The following is a 21,519-nucleotide window of genomic DNA, read 5'->3' as shown; positions in this document are numbered from 1 at the left end:
ATAACCTTTGGTGTCACACTCCCTGGTGCGTACCTATCTTCAGGATGTCCTACATTTGGTTCCTTCAGTGTAGGGGTCCGTTGCCATCCTGGGATCTTAATGCATTGCTTTCAGCTCTACAGAATCCTCCCTTTGAAAATATTCGGGAGGTTTCCCTGCTTGCGGTGCCCCAGAAGGTGGCCTTTTTTGGTGGCTATCACCTCTGTGCGCAGGGTGTCTCAACTGGCGGCAGTATGCTGTTGTTCACCTTATTGGTGATTCACAAGGATAAGGTTGTGCTTTGTCTCTTTCCATCATTCCTTCCTAAGGTGGTCTCTGACTGTCATTTGAATGAAGTCATTGTGTTGCCTTCCCTGTTTCCCAGACAAAACATCCAAAGGAAATTGCCTTGCATGCCTTTGATGTGGTCTGGGCTATTAGGGTGTACCTGGCAGCTACGGAGTCTTTTTAGGAAGTCCGACTCTATTTGTGCTCATGGACGGACCTCCCAAAGGGTTGTCCGCTTCTTCAGGCCTATTGCATCGGGGGTCAGGTTCCTCCTTTCCCTTTTTAGGAGCACTCTATTAGTGCGCTTAGTGTCTCCTGGGCTTCCCGTCATCAAGCATCAGTGACGCAGGTTTGCAAGGCGGCCCCCTGGTTGTCAATGCATGCTTTTACAAAGTTTTTGTAAAGTGGTTGTGTTGGCATCTGCGGATGCTTCTTTTGGCGGCAAGGTTTTTGCTGGTTGCTGTTTTGAGGACCTGGTCCTCTTTGAGGGTGTATTGTTTTTTCAGGTGAGCTCCAGTTTGTGGTTGAGCTCCATGTTACCTGGTTGGCTTTGGGTTTCCTTGGGAATTTTTTTCTGCGGTTTCCCACCCCTCATGTTTGACACTGCTTTGGGACATCCCAATGGTTAAGAAGAATCAGGAGCTGTGTCCGTCAATGAACGAAAGAGAACATGGGATTTTTGACTTACCGTAAAAATCCATTTCTCTGATGTTCATTGACGAACACAGCACCCGCCCCTCTATGGAGTTGGGGTTTTTTATTCTTGTAAACCTGCTTGTTACACTGCTTGTAACTAAAACTGAGTACCTATAGTAGGAAGTGGGAGTATACTCCCTGGGACTGCCCCCATAGGCATAGTCAAGTTTTTTTCCTGCCTAGTGTCCTACTCCTGTAGCAAAACCCAATGGTTAAGAAGAATCAGGAGCTGTGTCCGTCAATGAACATCAGAGAAATGGATTTGACGGTAAGTAAATCCCATTTTTTTTTTTTTTTGCTAGATTACTTAAAACCCTCAAACATTATATATATTTTAGCAGAGACTCTAGAGAATAAAGTGTTGATTGTTTCAATCTCAAACCTGTTCACCTCCTATGGGCCAGAACAATTTTTTCATTTCTGCTACAGACCTGAACATTCAGCAATAACTTTTGTCCCTACTTAAAGTGGTTGTAAACCTTAACTTTTTTTTTTTTACATCCTAAAGGCATATTGTGCTCGTATGCATGATCGCATACTAGCACATTATGTTAAACTTCCCTTTAAAACAAAGCCCTCCCGTGCCGAGATCTCAGAACTGCAGCAGGCTTCCATCTTCATCTGTCTTGCTTCTGAGTTCACAGATTATGGCGCTGACTGGCCGGAGCCACGGTGATGTCACTTCCGCACATTCGCGTGGGAGCCACCGATGATGGCACAGGGCTTGGAAGAAACAGCATGGCTGACCGTTCCTTCAGAGCGCATGCGCCAATGACGTCACTGGCTGCATTTAATGTAAATATCTCCTAAACTGTGCCTACTTTAGGAGATATTTACACTACCTATAGGTAAGCCCTTATAGGCCTATCTATAGGTAAAAGTAATATGTGGAACTTTATTTCTACTTTAAGGTAATACATATGATGTTTCTTTAAGGACAAACCAGGCTTTCTTTTCATGTCCTTGTTTTGCATCAATTGTTTTTTTTTTCTCGCAATCCTTCGCCAACAAAACTAAACAAAACTCCCTTTTTCTTTTTTTGAGCAGTGTTCTTTAAAAAATAGTGTTACTGCAGATAAAAAATATGTATTTTTTTCCTGCAATTTGTCCTGTTTAAAATGACACTAAAATTTAAAATTTTTGTAAAAAGTATTATTTACAAATGATTTTTTGTTTATTTTTTAGTTTCGTTTTTTTTTTCCAATTTTTGTGCTTGTTTATATAGGAAATGTGTAAATACATGTTAATTGTGTAAAATGTTAACAACCAAAAAAAGTTTCAATCAATATTAAAAGGTTAAATAGAGGGGAAATTTTTTTTTTTTTTTTGTCTCACTTTGTCAGGTTGCGTTTACTGACTTGATCTGCACATCTATGTTCATACCTTTGATCTGCAGATGAATGATACAATAGTAACATTGTTAGTTTTTTTTTTCCCTGTATTCTAAGCAGAATAATTAACACTTAGGCCCCTATCACACAGGGAGTCCATCAGGCGGACTCCTATTTTCTCTGCGGGGGAATCGATCCGCTGATCCCGCCCTGAGAAGGCGGATGGCAGCTGTGTCTCCGCGCTGTGTGCGGAGACGCAGCTGTCAGGTCCTGCTGTTCTCTACGGGGGAATCGGATGGGAATGGACCGTCTATCCGTTCTCATCCGATCCGCTGGACGGATTGGAAAATAGGGTTTACATCCGTCCAGATTTGACGGATCGGATGTCAGCGGACATGTCTCCGCTAACATCCAATGCCCCATAGAGATACATGAGGCATCCGTTCAGATCCGCCAAAAAAACAGACAGGCGGATCTGAACGGTCCGCCTGTGTGAAAAGGGCCTTATTCAGACTGCTTTTTTGACAGCTGCAGCTGCCTTCACCTTCTCTGAGTACTCAGCAATCCTGGTTTTGATTAATCAAAGCTGACAGCTGCTGTATATTGGGAGGGGAGGGGTTTGGTCCTAGAATCGGGGCAGAGAGACTGGACATGCTACACATATCTTTTGTGCAACTCACGTTTTTTGTGTGTGTGTGTGTGTAGGACGGCCAAAGTCTGGAACTTAGTCAACAGAGCAGGTTCTAATAAGATGTTTGCATTGGTCAAACAAAGCCTTTCTACCGGTCTACACAAGCTCTAAATGTTTTCTTTTCGTTTAGTCTTAGTATGGATTGCATGACAGGTCTTCGTGTCCATTCACACTACGGCGACTTGTCAGGCGACTGGTCAGCCTGACAAGTCGCGGTCCATTGTGTGCTACAGGAACTGTTCTAATAGAAGCGACACAAGTCGCTCCAATTTAGAAAAAGGTTCCTGTACTACTTCGGGGCGACTTGCATAGACATTCATTATATGAAGTCCGTGCAAGTCGCGCGGAAGTCGCGGTGCACGCGACTTCACAGGTCGCCCCTGAAGTCGTGCCGCGTTAGTGTGAACCGGCACTTAGTCTTTCCTTAAAGCGTAACTCCACTTTTGTTGAGAAAAAAAACATTCCCCTCTGGGTGATCTCTGTACATTGCAAGGATTTTAACAAATTTTGTTGCAGATTCCTACCTTTTGTTATTCTGAAGAAATCACGGTTTGTTCCTCTGTGCTAAGTAAGGGCTCTTTCACACGGTCCGCCTCCGCAGGCGGATCCGTGTTGCTCAGCGGGGATCGATCCTCGATCCCCGCTGAGCCGGGCGGATGACAGCTCCGTCTCCGCTTGCAGAGCGGAGAGGGAGGTGTCTCAGCACCCGCTGCCCTCTATGGGGGATCGGAGGAGAGCGGACCGCTTGTCCGCTCTCATCAGATCCGCTCCGATTACTGAACGGATGGAAAAATAGGGTTTCCATCCGTCCAGATTTCAGCACAGGATCGGATGCGGATGGCAGCGGGTGTCAGCGGAGGCGACCTCCGCTGACACCCGCTGCCCCATAGAGCTGCATGGAGGATCCGATCAGATCCGCCTAAAAAACTGACAGGCGGATCTGATCGGACCGCCCGTGTGAAAGAGCCCTAAGTCTTATGGGAGTGGTTTCCTAATTCTCAGCTGCAGCAGTTTTAGGGCACTAATGAGAAAAGCTGCTGGGTCTGCATCCCTTTAGACGTGTTCCTATTGGGAGTATCTCACCAAAAATGACATTTTTGTTGCAGGGGATGCCTAAATCTGACTTGCATCTCAGTGCAGACTTCTGGGAAAATCGGTGAGCCAATCACATAGGCAGGAAATTATGTTTCTGGGGCATGTTCAGTATACATTCTGTGTACAGAACTCCAGGTAGCCATATTGCATTGCATTTTCAGAAAATTACAGAGCTGCAGTTCGAAAAGGAAAGGTAATTTTTAATAACATTCAATTACAATATGACTTGTGTCGCAATTGTATACGCTATATTATTTTTCTTAATTTGCTTTTTTTTTTCCCCCCACGAAAGTGGAGTTGCCCTTTAAGTTCTGTTTTAACTAGTTCATGGTTCTGTTAGGATGAGTCTACTTGGGCATTAATAGGGAGTACATAGCACATATTTGTGCAATCCAAGGAGATTGTACAGTGTAATGTATGACCAGCTTTAGTATTATGTATATTTTAGATGTCTGTATGTCCCAAATCTCATGTAGGTGTTTGTGTTGATGGCATGCCTCTCTCTCTCCTTCAGGAATTAAACCGTTTCAGTGCGATCGCTGTGGGAAAAAATTCACTCGGGCATACTCCTTAAAGATGCATCGGCTGAAACACGAAGGTAAACGCTGTTTCCGGTGCCAGATATGTAGTGCCACATTCACTTCCTTCGGGGAATACAAACACCACATGCGGGTTTCCCGGCACATTATCCGCAAGCCTCGGATATATGAGTGCAAAACATGCGGTGCCATGTTCACCAACTCTGGAAATTTAATCGTGCACCTGAGGAGCCTGAACCACGAAGCGTCAGAGCTAGCAAACTACTTCCAGAGCAGGTGAGGTACCCGGCAAGAAGATGGCAGAGGGTTGACAGGCCTTAAATAACCAAATCTTCCTTCACACAGCGCAAGGGGCTTCACTGATCAGCCATACACCCTAGCTTTATGTCAACGAATGGTTTGCGGTATTAGACCAAAATATTTTAAATGCTGGATTTATGATAGAGGTAAATATGCATAACTAGATCTCCTATTATAAATGTCCAGTGATGTGAATGACAATCCTATTAATTAGGCTGACGCACTTCAGTGAGGCCGCTCTCATGTACCAAAGCACATCCAAAAAAAACTCTGGACTCTATTACCATTCAATAGCATAAGAAATCTAACATGTTTTCTGGGATTCAGACACTCCTCCTTCATCAAGGTTTATATGTTCTGTAACTTCACAAATGCCTTCACTCAAAAAGAGATCTGAAAAACTTTCCCCATGCTGCATTACTTGCTGATGCACATCGATTGATGTGAAACCTATAAACATTTTCATATGTCTGAGTCCAGGCATTTTTTCGGTTATATCACATATTGTAAAAGCCCTGATGAAGGGGGGAGTTTGTAAACCCCTTGAAAGAGTTGGCTTTCTTGTAGTAATTATCCAGTATAAATAAAGTAGTCTCCTATTCCCATCCGTGTAGTGCAGCTACTTCTTTCTTCTTATCTGGATTTATGACAGACATTTCTGAGTAAGAAGATTTCAATCTTCCAATGAAAAAAATATCAAGTACTGCCAAATAGCAAAATAATACAGTATGTGGAACTGTAATTAAATGATAACTATAGGGCATTTTCATTGAAGACACATTTTTGCATTTTAAATTTCACATGAAATAACATTTGATTGAGTTGCCAGACTTTTATGTTTTAAAGTGTATTTCCACATTTGTAGCCAAGTTGGCAAAACACCCACTTGTTCCCATTCACATTGTGTAACTTTAAAAGAAAAAATAGCTGCTTAGCGCTTTAGGTGCTTTCTTTTGAAAATTCCAAAACTGAAAATCATTCCTAGCTCTCTCTTCCATGTAATGTTAGGGAGGGGACTGGGGTATTTATGTCTACCATGTCTACCATGTATAACCATGTTTGTACTGTGCTGGCAGATCTCATTGTCAGTCGCGAACTAGTTGTGGCCAATGTCTGCCCTAACAAGGGAATTGAACTACAATGCAGAACCTAAGCCTTGATATCTTTAATGCACTTTTAAACCAAGCTGTAAGTAAAGTGTCCCAAATAAGCACATTGCAAGTTATTCTGAACAGCAAAAACTGCATGTGACTCTATAGAGTCACGTGCATAATCCTACTCCAAAGAAACAACTAGAAAGGTATGAATTATTTTTAGGTATGCTTTTTGAATGGGAATGCATAACAAACAAACATGGTGGAGGTTTCTTAACTTGTTGCCATCCACGCTATAGCCTATGTACGGCTGCAGCGCGGACTCACATTTTCGGGAGGCCGCCTTTAAACGGCCTCCCAGACACAGGCTCCCCGCGCGCTCCCACGAGCGCGCATGGGGGAAAATCTGTGTGGGCCGTGTCCCTTGGACACAGCCAATCACAGATCGTGGTAAATGGCCAATCACAGCGGCCATTTACCATGTGATCGGCCCATGCAATGAGAGATGATCTCGTATGTAAACATATGAGATCATCTCTCATCGCCAGCGCTCCTTCCTCACACGGATACTGCAGTGTGAGGAAGGAGGAGAGCCGATCAGCTGCCGGGGATACAGAGGAATGTAATCAGGGCACTGATCACCAGTGCCCTGATTACACAAGGTAAAAAAAAAAACACTAAGTGCCCACCATCAGTGCCCACAGTGCCCGCCATCAGTGCCCATAGTGCTGCCAGTCAGTGCCTGCTCATCTAGGCACTGATGAGCACTGACTGGCAGCACTATGGGCACTGAGTGTGGGCACTGATGGTGCTGCTCATCAGTGCCACCCGTCAGTGCCCATCAGTGCCCAGCAGTGCCACCTCTCAGTGCCCAGCAGTGCCACCTATCAGTGCTCATCAGTGCCGCCTATCAGTGCTCATCAGTGTGGCATATTAGTGCCACCTCATCAGTGCCCATAAGTGCCACCTCATCAGTGCCATAAGTGCAGCCTATCAGCGCCCATCAGTGCCGCCTCATCAGCGCACATCAGTGAAGGAGAAAAATTTATTTATTTTAAAAATTTACTTGCAGAAAATAAGAAACTTTTTTTTTCAAAATTTTCTGTCTTTTTTCTTTTTTTTTTGTAAAAAATAAAAAACCCAGAGATGATTAAATACCACCAAAAGAAAGCTCTATTTGTGTGAAAAAAATGATAAAAATTTCATATGGGTACAGTGTAGCATGACTGCGCAATTGTCATTCAAAGCGTGAGAGCGTTGAAAGCTGAAAATTTGCCTGGATGGGAAGGGGGTGAAAGTGCCCGGTAGGCAAGTGGTTAAATGTGGCTTCAAATGTTGGAAGCAATCTTTATATTTCATCTAGAGATGTATAGATTCTCCTGCTAGTGAATATACCTAGAAGTCTGCATCCCTGCTGAACAGATGCTGAAAAACTGATGAACATGCATTGAGATAAAAAAGCCATAGGAAGCAAAGCCCTGTACATGTAATGAAGAAGTATAGCTGCCCTGTGTACCAAGGATTACAAACTATTGAAACAAAGTAAATGGAGCATTAATCTCTTAAGGCACCTTTCTCACAGGCTTTCTGATCCACTTCGCCTGTCAGTGTTTCAGGCGGACCTGATCGGATGCTCCATGCAGCCATATGGAGCAGCGGATATCAGCGGAGACATCTCCACTGACACCCGCTGCTATCCGATCCTGTCCGTGAAATCCGGATGGGTGGAAACCCTATTTTCCATCCGTCTGGAGGATTGGATAAGATCGGGTGAAAACGAAAACAGGACAACGGACAAGCGGTCCGTTTTCATCCGATCTCCCATAGAGGAGAGCGGGTCTCTCTGACAGCAAAGTAAGTGGAGAGGGAGCTGTCATCCACCTGCTCAGCGGGGATCGCCGGATCGATCCCCGCTGAGCAAAACTGAGTCCGCCGGCACTAGGGATGATCGAACGGTTCGGGTCGACCATCAGTTTCGACCCGAACATTGACTGTTCGAGGTTCGGCCGAATTCCGAACTTTTTGCTGAAAAAGTTGGGAATTCGGCAACCAGAACCGACCAAAATGCAATGGGACAGGAAATGGGCTTTAAAAGCACGTGATTGGACCAGAACCATCAGTAAAAGCCAATTGAGGTGGCAGGAGAATGCTAGAAATGTGATTGGAGTGACTAGGGGGTCCAGAGGCCAATCATTAGTGAATACGCTCCCCAGTATATAAGATAGCCCTGCCAAATTCCTAGCATTGTAATACAGGGACGTGGAAGAGAGTGGAAGCAGTTCTGTTACTTCTGCTTCAAAGTGTCATTTAGCAATTATTAGTGTGAGGAAAGGGATATCTAGTGTAGTTAGGGTACTATTTTCCACTATAGTTTTAATAATCTAGTTTCTGTAGGGAAAGTGTTAAGTGTAAGGGGACCGTATTGTAGTGTAGGGTTAACTGACTCTGACTGCTATGGCAGGGTGACAAAACCCTTCCATTTCAGGGTGACCGCTATAGAGAAAAGATCGTTTCTCTTAGAACACTTATAGAACAGGGATATGGCTTCGCCCCTGTCACTCTGCTTTTTGCTGCAGGCGTTTATAGGGCTTTTTTGAGGACATGTTTGGAGTCAGGCATGACATCTGAACTTCTGTGTAGGGGTATATATACACACACATGTGTGTGTATATATTCACATATATAGGTGTGAAAGTAGCATAACACTATGCTTGCGCTAATGAAATAATTAACACCCATATGGCTTCTCTGCTATAACACCTATATGTGTATAAATACATATAAGTGTGTGTGTATATATACCCCTATACAGAATTTCGGATGTTTTGCCTGCCTCCAAAGACCCCCAAAAAATGCCCAAAAAAAACGCCTGCTGCAAAAACACACCTTGACGTTTTTGTAGCTGGCGTTTTTTTTTGGGCATTTTTTTGGGGTCTTTGGAGGCAGGCAAAACATCTGAACTTCTGTATAGGGGTATATATACACACACACTTATATGTATTTATACACACACACATATATAGGTGTTATATGTATTTATACACACACACATATATAGGTGTTCTAGCAGAGAAGCCATATGGGTGTTAATTATTTCATTAGCGCAAGCATAGGTTTCTGCTACTTTCACACCTATATATGTGTATGTGTATATATACATACGTGTGTGTGTATATATACCCCTACACAGAAGTTCTGATGTTATGCCTTTTTTTTTCTGGTTCTGGACATGCTGCAGAGCTGAAACTTCACAGGTACAATTTTTAGACCCCCCCAGACACTAAATCCAAAGAAATCTTTTTTTTTTTTTTTTCAATAATTTTTTCAATAATTGGCTCTCTATCAAAAATGACAATTTTAAGAGCTTTTTTTTGTGTGATTAATAGTCCCTGGGGCATGACCCAGAACCCTAGGCACTTTTTAGGGGCATTTATTGGGTTTTAGGGCTTCAAAATTGTGTTTTTTGATTACCGGAGTTCGGGTCCCATTGATTTCAATGGGGTTCTGAAATCCGGGCCGAACTTTCGGGAAGTTCGGGTGTTCTGGTCGAACCGAACTTTTGAAAAGTTCGATCATCCCTACCGGGCACACCGCCTGTGTCAAAGGGGCCTAATTATTTGTAAGACTATAGATTCCTTTTAATAACCTAAGTGTTGTATTTTTAGATTTACCTCTTTTCTTCAAGCTCATTCTGTAAAACTGCGAAGGAAATTAAATTAGTTGTAAAGTCAGAAGGTTTTTTTTATCATAATACATTCTATGCATTAGATAAAAAGCTTTCTGTGTGCAGCAGCCCCCCTAATGCTTTCCTGAACCCATCTCGATCCAGCGCAGGAGTGTCTCAGCTGCCTGAGACTCTCCCTCCTGATTGGCTGAGACAGCAGTGCGGCGCCATTGGCTCCTGGTGCTGTCAATGAAATTCAGTGAGCCAATCAGGAGAGGGAGGGGGTGGCGCTGGGATGTGGCTCCGTGTCTGAATGGACACAGGGAGCTGCAGCTCGGCTCAGTTGCCCCTATAGCAAGCTGCTTGCTGTGAGGGCACGCAAAAGTATTACATTTGTTATTTTTAAACCCCCCCCCCCCAAAAAAAAGAGACTTTACAATCACTTTAACTTTTCCAAAGGAAGCCACTCGCTATGTAAAAGCCTTCAGTCCAATTTATTCAAACTCTCCATAGTACAGAGAGGGGGGGGGGGGAAGCAGAGGAGGACACTGCTGGATGTCTATAATTTACAAGTAGACCTGATTGCACCTTGATTGGCCAGCTATGTGGCAGATGATATTTAATGCTGGCAAATGTAAAGTTATGCACTTAGGTGCTAAAAACATGCATGCTTCAAACATTCTAAAAGTACAACTGGGGGAGTCAATGATAGAGTAGGAGCTAGGTTTCCTGAGTAAATTCTACTCCATAATAGCATGCTATGCCGAGCTGCAGTTAAAACAAACATAATACTTTCTTGTATTAAAATATTTATAAACTCCAAAGACAGAGACATAATTTTGCCTCTGTGCAAATCATCGGTAAGACCTTTGGAATATGCAGTTCAGTTTTGGGCACCGGTTCTCAAAAAAGGATACTGGGAAACTGGAGAAAGTACAGAGAAGTGTAACCAAACTGATAAGAGGTGTAGTTAGGCCAGCTATACACGGTTCGAATTGTGGCCGGTTCAGCAGGAACTTGCCGAGATTCAAAACCGTTAATGGGCAGGATTGAATGTACCAAGTTGATCGATCAGCTTGGGTACAACCAGCCTGCCGGATTCTCTTGCAATTCTAGCGAGCGGCTGCTATAGCCGCAAACGATAATTATTGTCTTCTCCCGGCGGTGATGGCTTCCCCCGCCAAGAGCAGACAATTGCTCAGCAGGAGGGATTCCCCTGTCAGTACTGTCTGTGTTGATGGGGGAATCGTGCAAATTTCACAGGACCCTCTTCAGTTTAGGGTTCTGTATATGTAGGTTTTCTATCTTTGATTGATTGAAATAGATGGACCTTTGTCTATTTTCATTCATACCATATTCACGTATGTAACTTGTGCAGAGTAAGCAAATTTTTTTTTTTTTTGGGGGTAGATTTTCTACAGATCAGGCCTATATGTTTTAAAGTTTTTAATGACAGCTGTCTGGGTCTCTTGTGTAACATCCATTCCACAAGCTGACACACAGAATAAAATGTCTGTGGCCTGGTTTCCTGCTGTGCCCAGCCCCCACCTGTGTATAGCTTGTTAGAAGTTGTCGTACACTGTATATTGTTTTTTGAAATTGCATTGGATTTAGGTTTATTTGGCCAATGTAGATGTTAACAGTGTTTGATTGGGTTCTTCTGTAAAAGAACAGTGCATTTATTATTTTCCCCCGGTGCATTCTAAAATGCCCAATCTGCCATGTTCAAGTGAGCCGGGGCTCTGTCCTGTATTCTGTACTTATAGTTTTTTATATATTGCTAACACTCCTTTTTCACCAATTCCTGCCTTTCTGCTCTGGATTGCTTTTACTTCCAGTACCAGGGCTACAAACTCAAAATATAATATAATGTATCCACAAATCTGTAAACATGTTAGGCATTACCATAATTCTGATATTAATGGTAGTGGTACTTTTAATAATGTTGTATATGGCCCTGAAGATATTGTGTGTGAATTACTAGGGGAAATGGCGCTATAGGGGCCCTATGCAAAAGCATTAAAGTAATGGGTTCAGAGAAGGATGCATCCTTTTAAAATGGTTGTAAACCTCAGAATTTAAAAAAAAAAAAAAAAAACGCCTGAAAGATAAACACATAATGAGCTAGTGTGCATCACATACTAGCTCACTATGAAATACTTACCTTAGAACCGACCACTCGCCTCTCTCACGGGTGACATGTTCGGTCGCCCTTCTTCTGGGTTTGTGGCATCCGGCCATCTAATTGGCTGGAGCTGCGATGACGTCACTCCCGCGCATGTGCGCGGGAGCCAACGTTCACAGCACAGGGCTCCGAGCGGCCGTTCCTTCAGAGCGCATGCGCCAGTGATGTCACTGGCTGCATGCAAAGTAAATATTTCCTAAACGGTACATGTTTAGGAGATATTTACAGTACCTATAGGTAAGTCTTATCATAGGCTTACCTATAGGTACAAGTTGCAGAGGAGGGTTTACTTCCTCTTTAAATATTTTGTGTAACATTGTAAACTGTGGACAATGATATTTTAAACAGTCAGACTTAGATGACATTTGACCTCCTTGTCCATAAATTTCAGGGCGTTGTGAAACCACAAACAGTCCTTGTGTTTTTCTACACAGCCTTCAGATATATGGTGGCATATTTCTTAGTGGCATCAAGCAATGAGTAAGAGGATATGTGGAGGCTCTCCTGGTACCCATGACTTCATTTTGATGGAATGAGCCCGTCCTCCGCATTCCTATCATGCTGTCCACATCATCATTTTACTAGTAAAAATTCTGATTTCTTACGCTGTGCGTCACACTTCCAAACATGCATTCTCCAGGCCAAGTTATGTACTGGCAGAGTAGTTGGGATTTGTAACTTTTGTTTTTTTCCCTCTTCAGCCTCTGTGATTGTGTAAATAGGCTTGTCAGAACAGGGAGAGGTTTAACTCGATCATTGCCCTGCTTTACTCCCTCAGGTCACTGACTACAAAATTAACAATAACCGCCTGACTTTATGAGTTAGTGTTTGAAATCATGACCTCCAAATACCTTGTTAGAAGAAACTTAAAAACATTTCTAGTAATATTTTGACTCTTGGGAGAAGTTATGCGAATACCAAAATGCTTTGATGGGTGGATATCAGTCTGGAGGAGTGGGTGTTTTTTGACCAGCTGCTTTTTTATTCAGGCCTCCCTTGGTAATGTCCACATGTGATGGTCAGCCTCCTTGATTGAAAGAGTTTAAATTCAGTTTATGAAAGCAGCAGGTCTGAGACAATAAGCCTGAGAAGGGACGAAAGGACTAAATGGTGCTGGATGTCCTCCAGCAAGGGACTGATGAAGGCTGTGTTTGACTTCCTGTAGCTTCTAATGAACATTGTGAGAAGCTCACAGTGTGTAGTGAAATCAGATTAGGAATGTCAGGTACAAGAGAGGAGCCTGTGCAAGCTGAACAGAAGGATGAACTTCAGCTGTAAGGGCTTGGTGTTCATGTTCAGCATTGATAAGAGCTAACAAGTCTGAAACTGTATTATGCAAACTTGGTAAATTATACTACACTGAGTATCTGTGCTATAAATTAACAGATCTTTGTGTAAAGTAGGACAAAAGGACATAGTTTGCATGTCTCAATCTGATATTGTAACGTCATGAATGAACACATGACACGGCCAAATGTACTAATCCAACCCCTTGACTATACCAAATATCCCACCTCTACTACCTTCCAGCTGTCTGACTGCACCTTTGCCTGTAGGAAACGCCTACCTGGTAGATATGGATGGTGTTTTTCCTAGTTAGGTGGGAGGGACCAGGATTCCCCAAATTTAGAGGAGGAAATGACCCTCTATGCCATGGGTTGGCAGCCAATTCTACATTTAAAGAGGTAGTAAAGGCAAAATCAAAAATTACATGTATGATGCAGTTATAAAAAAATGGGCTTTTTTTTTTAACCGAAAACGTTTTTTTTTTTTTTTTTAAGTCTTCAAAACAACCAAAAGAAACTTCACGCTAGGCTTCATGTACACGGGATGTTTGAAAAGTTCTCCTGAACGCTGGAACTTGACAGCTAGTAACCGACAGTTAAAAACGTCCATGTTGCCGCGTTTAGCGGCGTTTGCGTTCAGAAGAGTTTTTATATTTTAAATGGTCAGGAAATGTATCCCCATTGAAAACACCCATAAATAAAATGCTTATAAACATGAGTTAGGGCTCTTTCACACGGGCGGTCCGATCAGATCCGCCTGTCAGTTTTTTAGGCGGATCTGATCGGATCCTCCATGCAGCTCTATGGGGCAGCGGATGTCAGCGGAGACACCTCTGCTGCCATCCGTATCCGATCCTGTCCGTGAAATCTGGACGGATGGAAACCCTATTTTTCCATCCGTTCAGGTATCGGATCGGATCTGATGAGAGTGGACAGGCGGTCCGCTCTCATCCGATCCCCCATAGAGAGCAGCAGGGGCTGTGACACCTCCCTCTCTGCTCTGCAAGCGGAGACGGAGCTGTCATCCGCCGGCTCAGCGGGGATCGCAGATTGATGTCCGCTGAGCAGCACGGATCCGCCTACGGAGGCGGACCATGTGAACGAGCCCTTACAGTGTTTAGACGTGTTTGCACACAGTTACAAGCATTTGGCATTTCAAATGCCAATAAACTTTCGTCTTAACGCATTTTTTTTGCTTTTAAAAAAAATGCCACTAAACTCAACTGCCTCTAAACGACTATAAACATCCCAGTGTACATGGACAGATAAGATAACATAGAGGAGAGTTCAGGGGCTGCTGAAAAAATGCTCCTAAATGTCCGTTTATCAGTGTACATAAGGCCTAAAAGAGATTGAGTATTAGGCTTCATGTACACGGGACGTTGTTAAAAGTCCCTTTTGAATGTTGGAATTTTTATGACGTTTGAAACGTCCGTTCGTTCGCGTTTGTACCCGCGTTTAGTGGGCGTTTAGCAGCGTTTGCAGGCGTTTGCGTTTTAGAAGCGTTCCTAGAGGTCAAAAAAATGATTCCCCTTTAAAATGGAAAAACGCGAATGCTAAACGTGGGTCATCGCGTTCGGACTCGTTTGTGCGTTTGAAACGCCGGGAAACACACGTTCGAACGCAAATAATTGCGTTCTAAACAGTCCCTGAACGCAACTGCCCGCAAATGACTGTAAACGACCTGGTGTACATGGACAGATAAGATAAAATGTAGATGGGTTCAGGGGCTTCTGAAAAAAACGCCCAACTGCTCCTAAACGGCCATTTCCAGCGTCCCGTGTACATGGAGCCTAAAAGAAGTGGTACAGCAGGGCATCAAGAGTTAAATAAGCAGCGTGCAAATCAGTGACACAGAATCCCAAGTATAAACTCAATACAAAAGCATAGAGCACCTGAGAAATTGTTAAGTCTTGCATATTGACAGGTAATGAGAATATAAGAAAGATCATCTTTCAGAAGTGGTCCAAATGAAACAGTAAACAAGGGAAAACAACCAGGGGGCAGAAGTAGAAAATGAGAAGGGGGAGTCCATCTTAATCTACACTGTTAAAAAAAATTAAAGGAACGCTTTGAAAACACATCTGAATGTGGAAAAATCTCATGCTGGATATCTATACTGATATGGACTGGCTAATGTGTTAGGAATGAAAGGATGCTACATCATTTGATGGAAGTGAAAACTATGAACCTATAGAGGGCTGAATTCAAAGACACCCCAAAAATCAAAGTTAAAAAAGTCCTTTTTGCTGAAATTTCATTGCAGCAACTCAAAATGGTACTCAGTAGTTTGTATGGCCCCCACATGCTTTTATGCATGCTTGACAACGTCGGGGTATGCTCCTAATGAGACTATGGATGGTGTCCTGGGGTATTTCCTTCCAGATCCGGACCAAGGGTATCACTGAGCTCCTGAACAGACTGAGGTGCAACCTGGCAGTGTTGGATGGACCGAAACCCAATGGACGCAAGGGAGGGGGTGTTGGGATTCTTTTAGCCCCACATAGCACCTTTCAGGTACTTCACCCACCTCCCTCTCTGTCACTCTCCTCATTTGAGGTACACTGCATTCTTCTTTTCTCCCCTGTTTCTCTAAGGATAGCTGTGATCTACCGCCCCCCTGGACTAGTATCGACATTTCTTGATGACTTCTCTGCCTGGCTACCCTACTTTCTCTCTTCTGAAATCCCCACAATCATTCTTGGCGACTTCAACATCCCTACTAATACTAACACTCCTACCACTTCCAAACTTCTCAGTCTAACCTCCTCCTTTGACCTGAAGCAATGGATACATGCTTCTACTCACTCTGAAGGCAATATCCTTGACCTTGTTTTCTCCCACCTATGCACTCCGCACAACCTTTCAAACAATCCTTTCCCTCTCTCTGATCACTACCTCATTAGTTTCACTCTCTCCCTCTCCTCCACCTCCAGCTACCTTACAGTTACTCGCAGAAACCTACGCCATCTCAACCCTTCTGTTCTCTACTCTGCTACCGACCACCTCTATGACAAAACCTCCCTTCTAGATTGTAAGCTCTAACGAGCAGGGCCCTCTAGTTCCTCCTGTTTTGAATTGTATTGTAACTGTATTGTCTTCCCTCACATTGTAAAGCGCTGCGGAAACTGTTGGCGCTATATAAATCCTGTATAATAATAATAATAATAATCCCAAAAGTGTTCTATTGGATTTAGGTCAGGCGAGTGTGGGGGCCATTCAATGGTATCAATTCCTTCATCTTCCAGGAACTGGCTGCATACTCTTGCCACATGAGGCCAGGCAGTTTAGTGCACCAGGAGAAATCCAGGACCCAATGCACCAGCATAGGGTCTGACAATGGGTCCAAGAATTTAATCCCAATGCCTAATTGCAGTCAGGGTTCCATTGTCTAGCCTGTAGAGGTCTGTGCATCCCTCAATGGATATGCCTCCCCATACCATCACTGACCCACCACCAAACCGGTCATGCTGAAAGATGTTACAGGCAGGATAATGTTCTTGATGGCTTCTCCAGACCCTTTCACGCCTGTCACATGTGCTCAGGGTGAACCTGCTCTCATCTGTGAAAAGCACAGGGTGCCAGTGGCGGACCTGCAAATTCTGGTGTTCAATGGAAAATGCTAATTGAGCTCCATGGTGCCAAGCAAGTGAGCACAGGGCCCACTAGAGGACGTTGGCCCTCAGCCACCCTTATGAAGTCAGTTTCAGATTGTGTGGTCAGAGATTTTCACGCTAGTGGCCTACTGAAGATTATTTTGTAGGGCTCTGGCAGTGCTCATCTTGTTCCTCCTTGTATAAAGGAACAGATACTAGTCCTGCTGATGGGTTGAGGACCTTCTGTGGCCCTGTCCAGCTCTCCTAGAGTAACTGCCTGTCTCCTGAAATCTTCTCCATGTTCCTGAGACTGTACTGGGAAGCCTCGTAAACCTTCTGGCAATGGCACGTATTGATGTGCCATCTTGGAAGAGTTGGACTGCCTGTGTAACCTCTATAGGGTCCAGGTATCGCCTCATGCTACCAGTAGTGACCGCATGGCCAAATGCAAAACTAGTGAAAAACAGTTGGAAAAGGAGGAGTGGGGAAAAAAATGGCAGTGGCCTCCACCTGTAAAACCATTCCTGTTTTTGAAGGTTGTCTTATTGCTGCACATCTAATGCACTTGTTATTTAATTAACACCAGGGCAGCTGAAACATTTTAACAACCCCTTTGCTACTTAACAGGCTAGATAAATATCCCAGGAGTTTAACTGACTTGATGCTATACTCTGATTAAAAAGAGTTCCTTTAATTTTTTTGAGCAGTGTGATAATCCATTGAGCACTAACTTCTCCAGACAGTGCTGCTGTCCAAGGGTGTCTCCATTGCTCCTCTATAGAGGCAGGAACTACTGCCTTACTACTGTGCATTGTACTACTGGCCAGATCATCAAACAACTGAAAACAGAAAACGAATGCAGCCACAACATCTACAGATTGGAATGATGCAATATGTGTTTTTAGGTTTGGATAGACTTTTAAGTGTTCGCTAGCCCAGCATTTCAAATTCCTGATATGTGCCTGCTGTACCATGTTCTTGTACGGGTATAGTATCTTGGTTTCTTTGTATTGATTCCTTTGTGGGAAATCCCTGGCATTTCTGCCTGTCCCTCTGCTTTCTTATTACAAACTGACCACACTAAGCTGGAAAGCACATTGTGGTTAGTTCTCTAGCTATGCTGGGAACCCAGCCTGCTCTCCTCCAATGATCAGACTTGTCCTGACATGCCCAGCTATTCACTGGGGAGTTCAGTGTGCTGTTGCTTTTGCTCCCCCAAGCTCTTATGCAGCTGAGAACAGAGATTATAAATGTAATCGCTTCTAAAAAAAAAAGGGGAAAAAAAGTTTTTATAATGCACTTTTTATATCTTTATACATATGTTTTTGCCTTTCATTTCAGTTTTAAACCGAATGGATTGTTTTACAAGGTGATCATTTACAATCACTTTAACCCCTTCATGCTGACCATAGGCAAATATGCAGCCTCGGCTTGAAGTGGTTGAACCGGGGTGATTCCTGCAGCTGCACGCATCACCCCGGTATCGTTTTTTAGAGCCAGCGGTTCTCTTTTTTGGGATAACAACCGATGCGGCTAAGAAGCCGCTTGGCTGTTATCCCAAGCAGCAGGAGGGGACATCTCTCTCCCGTCGCCTTCCGCAGCTCGTCCTGGCTCTCCCATCCCACCAGGAGACCCGAACGTAGCCAGAATTGGCTTTGATCGGGTCTCTGATCTAGTAACCCGGAAGCGATGTCATGACATCACTTCCGGTTTACAGAAAACACTTTAAAGGTGCCAAATTTAAAAAAAAAAATACAGCATTCAAAACAGCCAAACTTGGCATTTTGAATGCTTTTAACTGCAAAGGAGGAATTTGAGGTCTTAAAGACCCCAGATCCCTCCATAAAGAGTACCTGTCACCGCCTATTACTGTCACAAGGGATGTTTACATTCCTTCTGACAGCAATAAAAGTGATCATAATTTTATTTATTTTTTTTTTTTTTAAAGGGAAAGTGTAAAAAAAAAAATAGAATAAATAAGAAGAAAAAAAAAAAAATTAAGGTGCTCCATTACTCCGTTCTCGCACGCAGAAGTGAATGCATACGGAAGTCGCAACCGCAAATGTAAACATGTAAACAGTGTTCAAACCACACGTGAGGTTTTGCCACGTTCATTCGAGCGAGAGCAATAATTCTAGCACAAGACAATGTATGCAGTGATTGTTGTACTGCTAATGACACTATAGCTTTATATTCCTTAAAGTGGTTGTAAAGTCCAAAGATTTTCATCATAATGCATTCTCTGCCTTAATGTGAAAAATCATTTTAAATGTTGCAATGCATGAACTTTAGTCTTCAGATCAGTCTAGGTGCATAAATTCCCCACCTCAAATCAGTCCAAATGCATGCATGCATGCATTGCATACCTCAGATCCATCCTAATGCATAGGCTTCCGTCCTCAGATCAGACCCATGCATCCACTCCAGAGAACTGATCAGCCCCAGTGCATACACTTTAGACTTCAGATCAATCCCCCTATGCATACGCTTCGGTTCTCTGATCAGACGCATGCATACACCCAGACAACTGATCAGCCCCCAATGTAAGCACTTCAAACCTCAGTTCAGCCACAATGCACACACAGTCACTGAAAAGGCTTTCAGTGATTTCTGGGAGGTGGATGTGCCAGCATTTGTATTTGACAGCCGTCTGAACTGTCAATTACAGTCAGTAGCAGCAGGGGCCAGTGCAAATGGCATTGAGTGGTCGTGCATGCTGAAGATTGCTCTATGTAGAAGAAAATAAACATTTCTTGTTTTGTTTCTCCTGATGAAACCTGCAATTTATTGTAGTATTGAACAAAGTATTAAAATAAATCTGTTACCAGATCTTTAAAAAAAAAAAAATGCAAGCGTTCTAATTTAAGCTCAGTCAGCAGTGACTCCAGTCTTCGGTCTCTTGCGGAGCTACAACAGCCAAAGGATCTTCAGAAACCCTCGTGGGTTTGTCATTTGTCTGTGTTTTCACCTGCCAGCTGCTATGTCAGTCTTGTATCACTGCTCAGCAATACTAATGTAATGGGGGACTGAAGGAACCGCAGTGTGCAGTGGGAGATGCAGGCATCAGACAAACCTGGGAGCGTTTCATATAATAATAAATGAAGATCTGAGTCACTGCGTATAACAGAAGTGTCTTTTTTTAAAAATGTATCTAAGCCCAGTAATTTTAATATACTGCAGCTTACTAGTCCTTAGATGTGATGGCTGCATTAGCTTTCTTTTTTTCAGTATTTTATTCCTTTATTTACCTGGTGATTCTGCCATTAATATTCTTCCTGTCCTAGGTTGACAATGCTCACACGTTGCATTGTATCTGTAGAGTAGCATCATTGTTACCCTAGGGCAGTACGGCAGAACATCTTTCCCTCCTCTCCATAACATAGAGAAGTTGGGTTCTGTAGTTTTCAAAGACTGTGGAAAATAATGCAGAGTACAGGGTTTCGTTTTTTTTTCTTACTGAACAGATGTAACAAAATAGTATAGTTAACAGACCGAAGGGTCAAATAGGCAAAGTTTGTTGTTGGGTTACTTCCAGATGAAAAACAAACAAGGGAAGAGCATATCAAAGCGCAATAAAACTTTTCATGGAATGGGAATAAAAAGAAATCAAATGCACTCGCTTGTGTAATAAATCAGCTTGCCTTGGAAAAAAAACCACAGGGGACATCAAAAAGGCTTGGCGGGAACAACCTCATCTCACCATTGCCTTGCACCATTGTCTGTATACCGGTAAGCTGGAAGGAGGGGGGGGGGGAGCCAAGAGCCTCCAATGCAGAGTTGCAAAGCGGGAAGGTGTAAGGCTCAGGAGGCTCAGCTGATCACCGGACACTGCCAGGAAGAGTGTGGCCTATTCCTGTGGAAACTATGCAACTTGTTTCAGGGGTGTGGCTTCCCCCTTTTATTAAGCATCTTGTCCTATATGATCCCCCCTGTGCAGCTCTGCATGCGATCGAATACACCATGTAATCGCAAACCATGTGTATGCATTGCCACCGCATGAATGACTTCTATAAACTGTGGTGTAACATATTGATATTTCCATTGTAAATGGACCCCAAAGGAGTTCATTCATGGTGTATGCATGTAAACGTTAGCACAGGCGTTACTTGCATAGAGTTTATAGAGATCGGTTTATGAAGATTTTTTTTCTGCCAGCAAGATCTGTAAATAGTGTAAATAGTATATGTTCATGTGCATGAGCCCGTAGGACAGAAGATGTTCACATCTCATTCCATCACGTATCCCAAAAATAAGAGGATTATTCCCCCATTTCAGAGCCATGCAAATCATTTCTTTATGCCCCCATGAACTAGATGCTCATCCAAAACCACAGGTGTATAGTGCAAATATAACCTAATATTCTAGAGTAATTTATTCCTACATACAACGGTTTCAGGCTTTTTGACCATCATCCCTGCAGTGTATGGAAACAATGTCTTCAATGGAGTAGGCATTTTTTTATTGTAGTCAATCTGAAATTGCAAGTTAAAAACTGTGCACACTTCTGTACTTGCAAAACTGTGGTGGAGATTTACTAAAACTGGAGCACTCAGAATCTGGTGCAGCGCTACATAGTAACCAATCATCTTCTAACTAAAGCTTGTTCAATTAAGTTTTGTCAATGAAACCTCCAAACTGATTGGTTTTTATGCTTAGCTGCACCAGATTTTGAACGCTTCAATTTTAACACACGATAAGAAAATTGGAGCTAAAACTTCGTCTGACGAACGATCTGACAGTTTTCGGATCATTAGTATTGTGCTTTCGACGACCAA

General features: G+C 43.2%; 1 protein-coding gene across 2 annotated transcripts in view; it reads left to right on the top strand.

Moving 5' to 3' along the window:
* ZBTB44 (zinc finger and BTB domain containing 44) overlaps positions 1-21,519 on the top strand; it is a 119,884-nt gene that overhangs the window by 88,854 nt on the left and 9,511 nt on the right. Inside the window, exon 5 of one of the 2 annotated variants that reach the window (XM_082273863.1) lies at positions 4,595-4,895. In XM_082273863.1, coding sequence (XP_082129989.1) covers positions 4,595-4,895 — 301 coding nt within the window. The remainder of the gene's footprint in view (positions 1-4,594; positions 4,896-21,519) is intronic. The other variant, XM_082273864.1, reaches the window with a different exon arrangement.

This window comes from Pelophylax lessonae (assembly GCF_965119305.1).
Source record: "Pelophylax lessonae genome assembly, chromosome: 12".
In the NCBI taxonomy this organism is placed as follows: domain Eukaryota; kingdom Metazoa; phylum Chordata; class Amphibia; order Anura; family Ranidae; genus Pelophylax; species Pelophylax lessonae.
The sequence above is the reverse complement of the archived record's forward strand: the minus strand, read 5'-3'. Positions and strand labels throughout refer to the sequence as shown.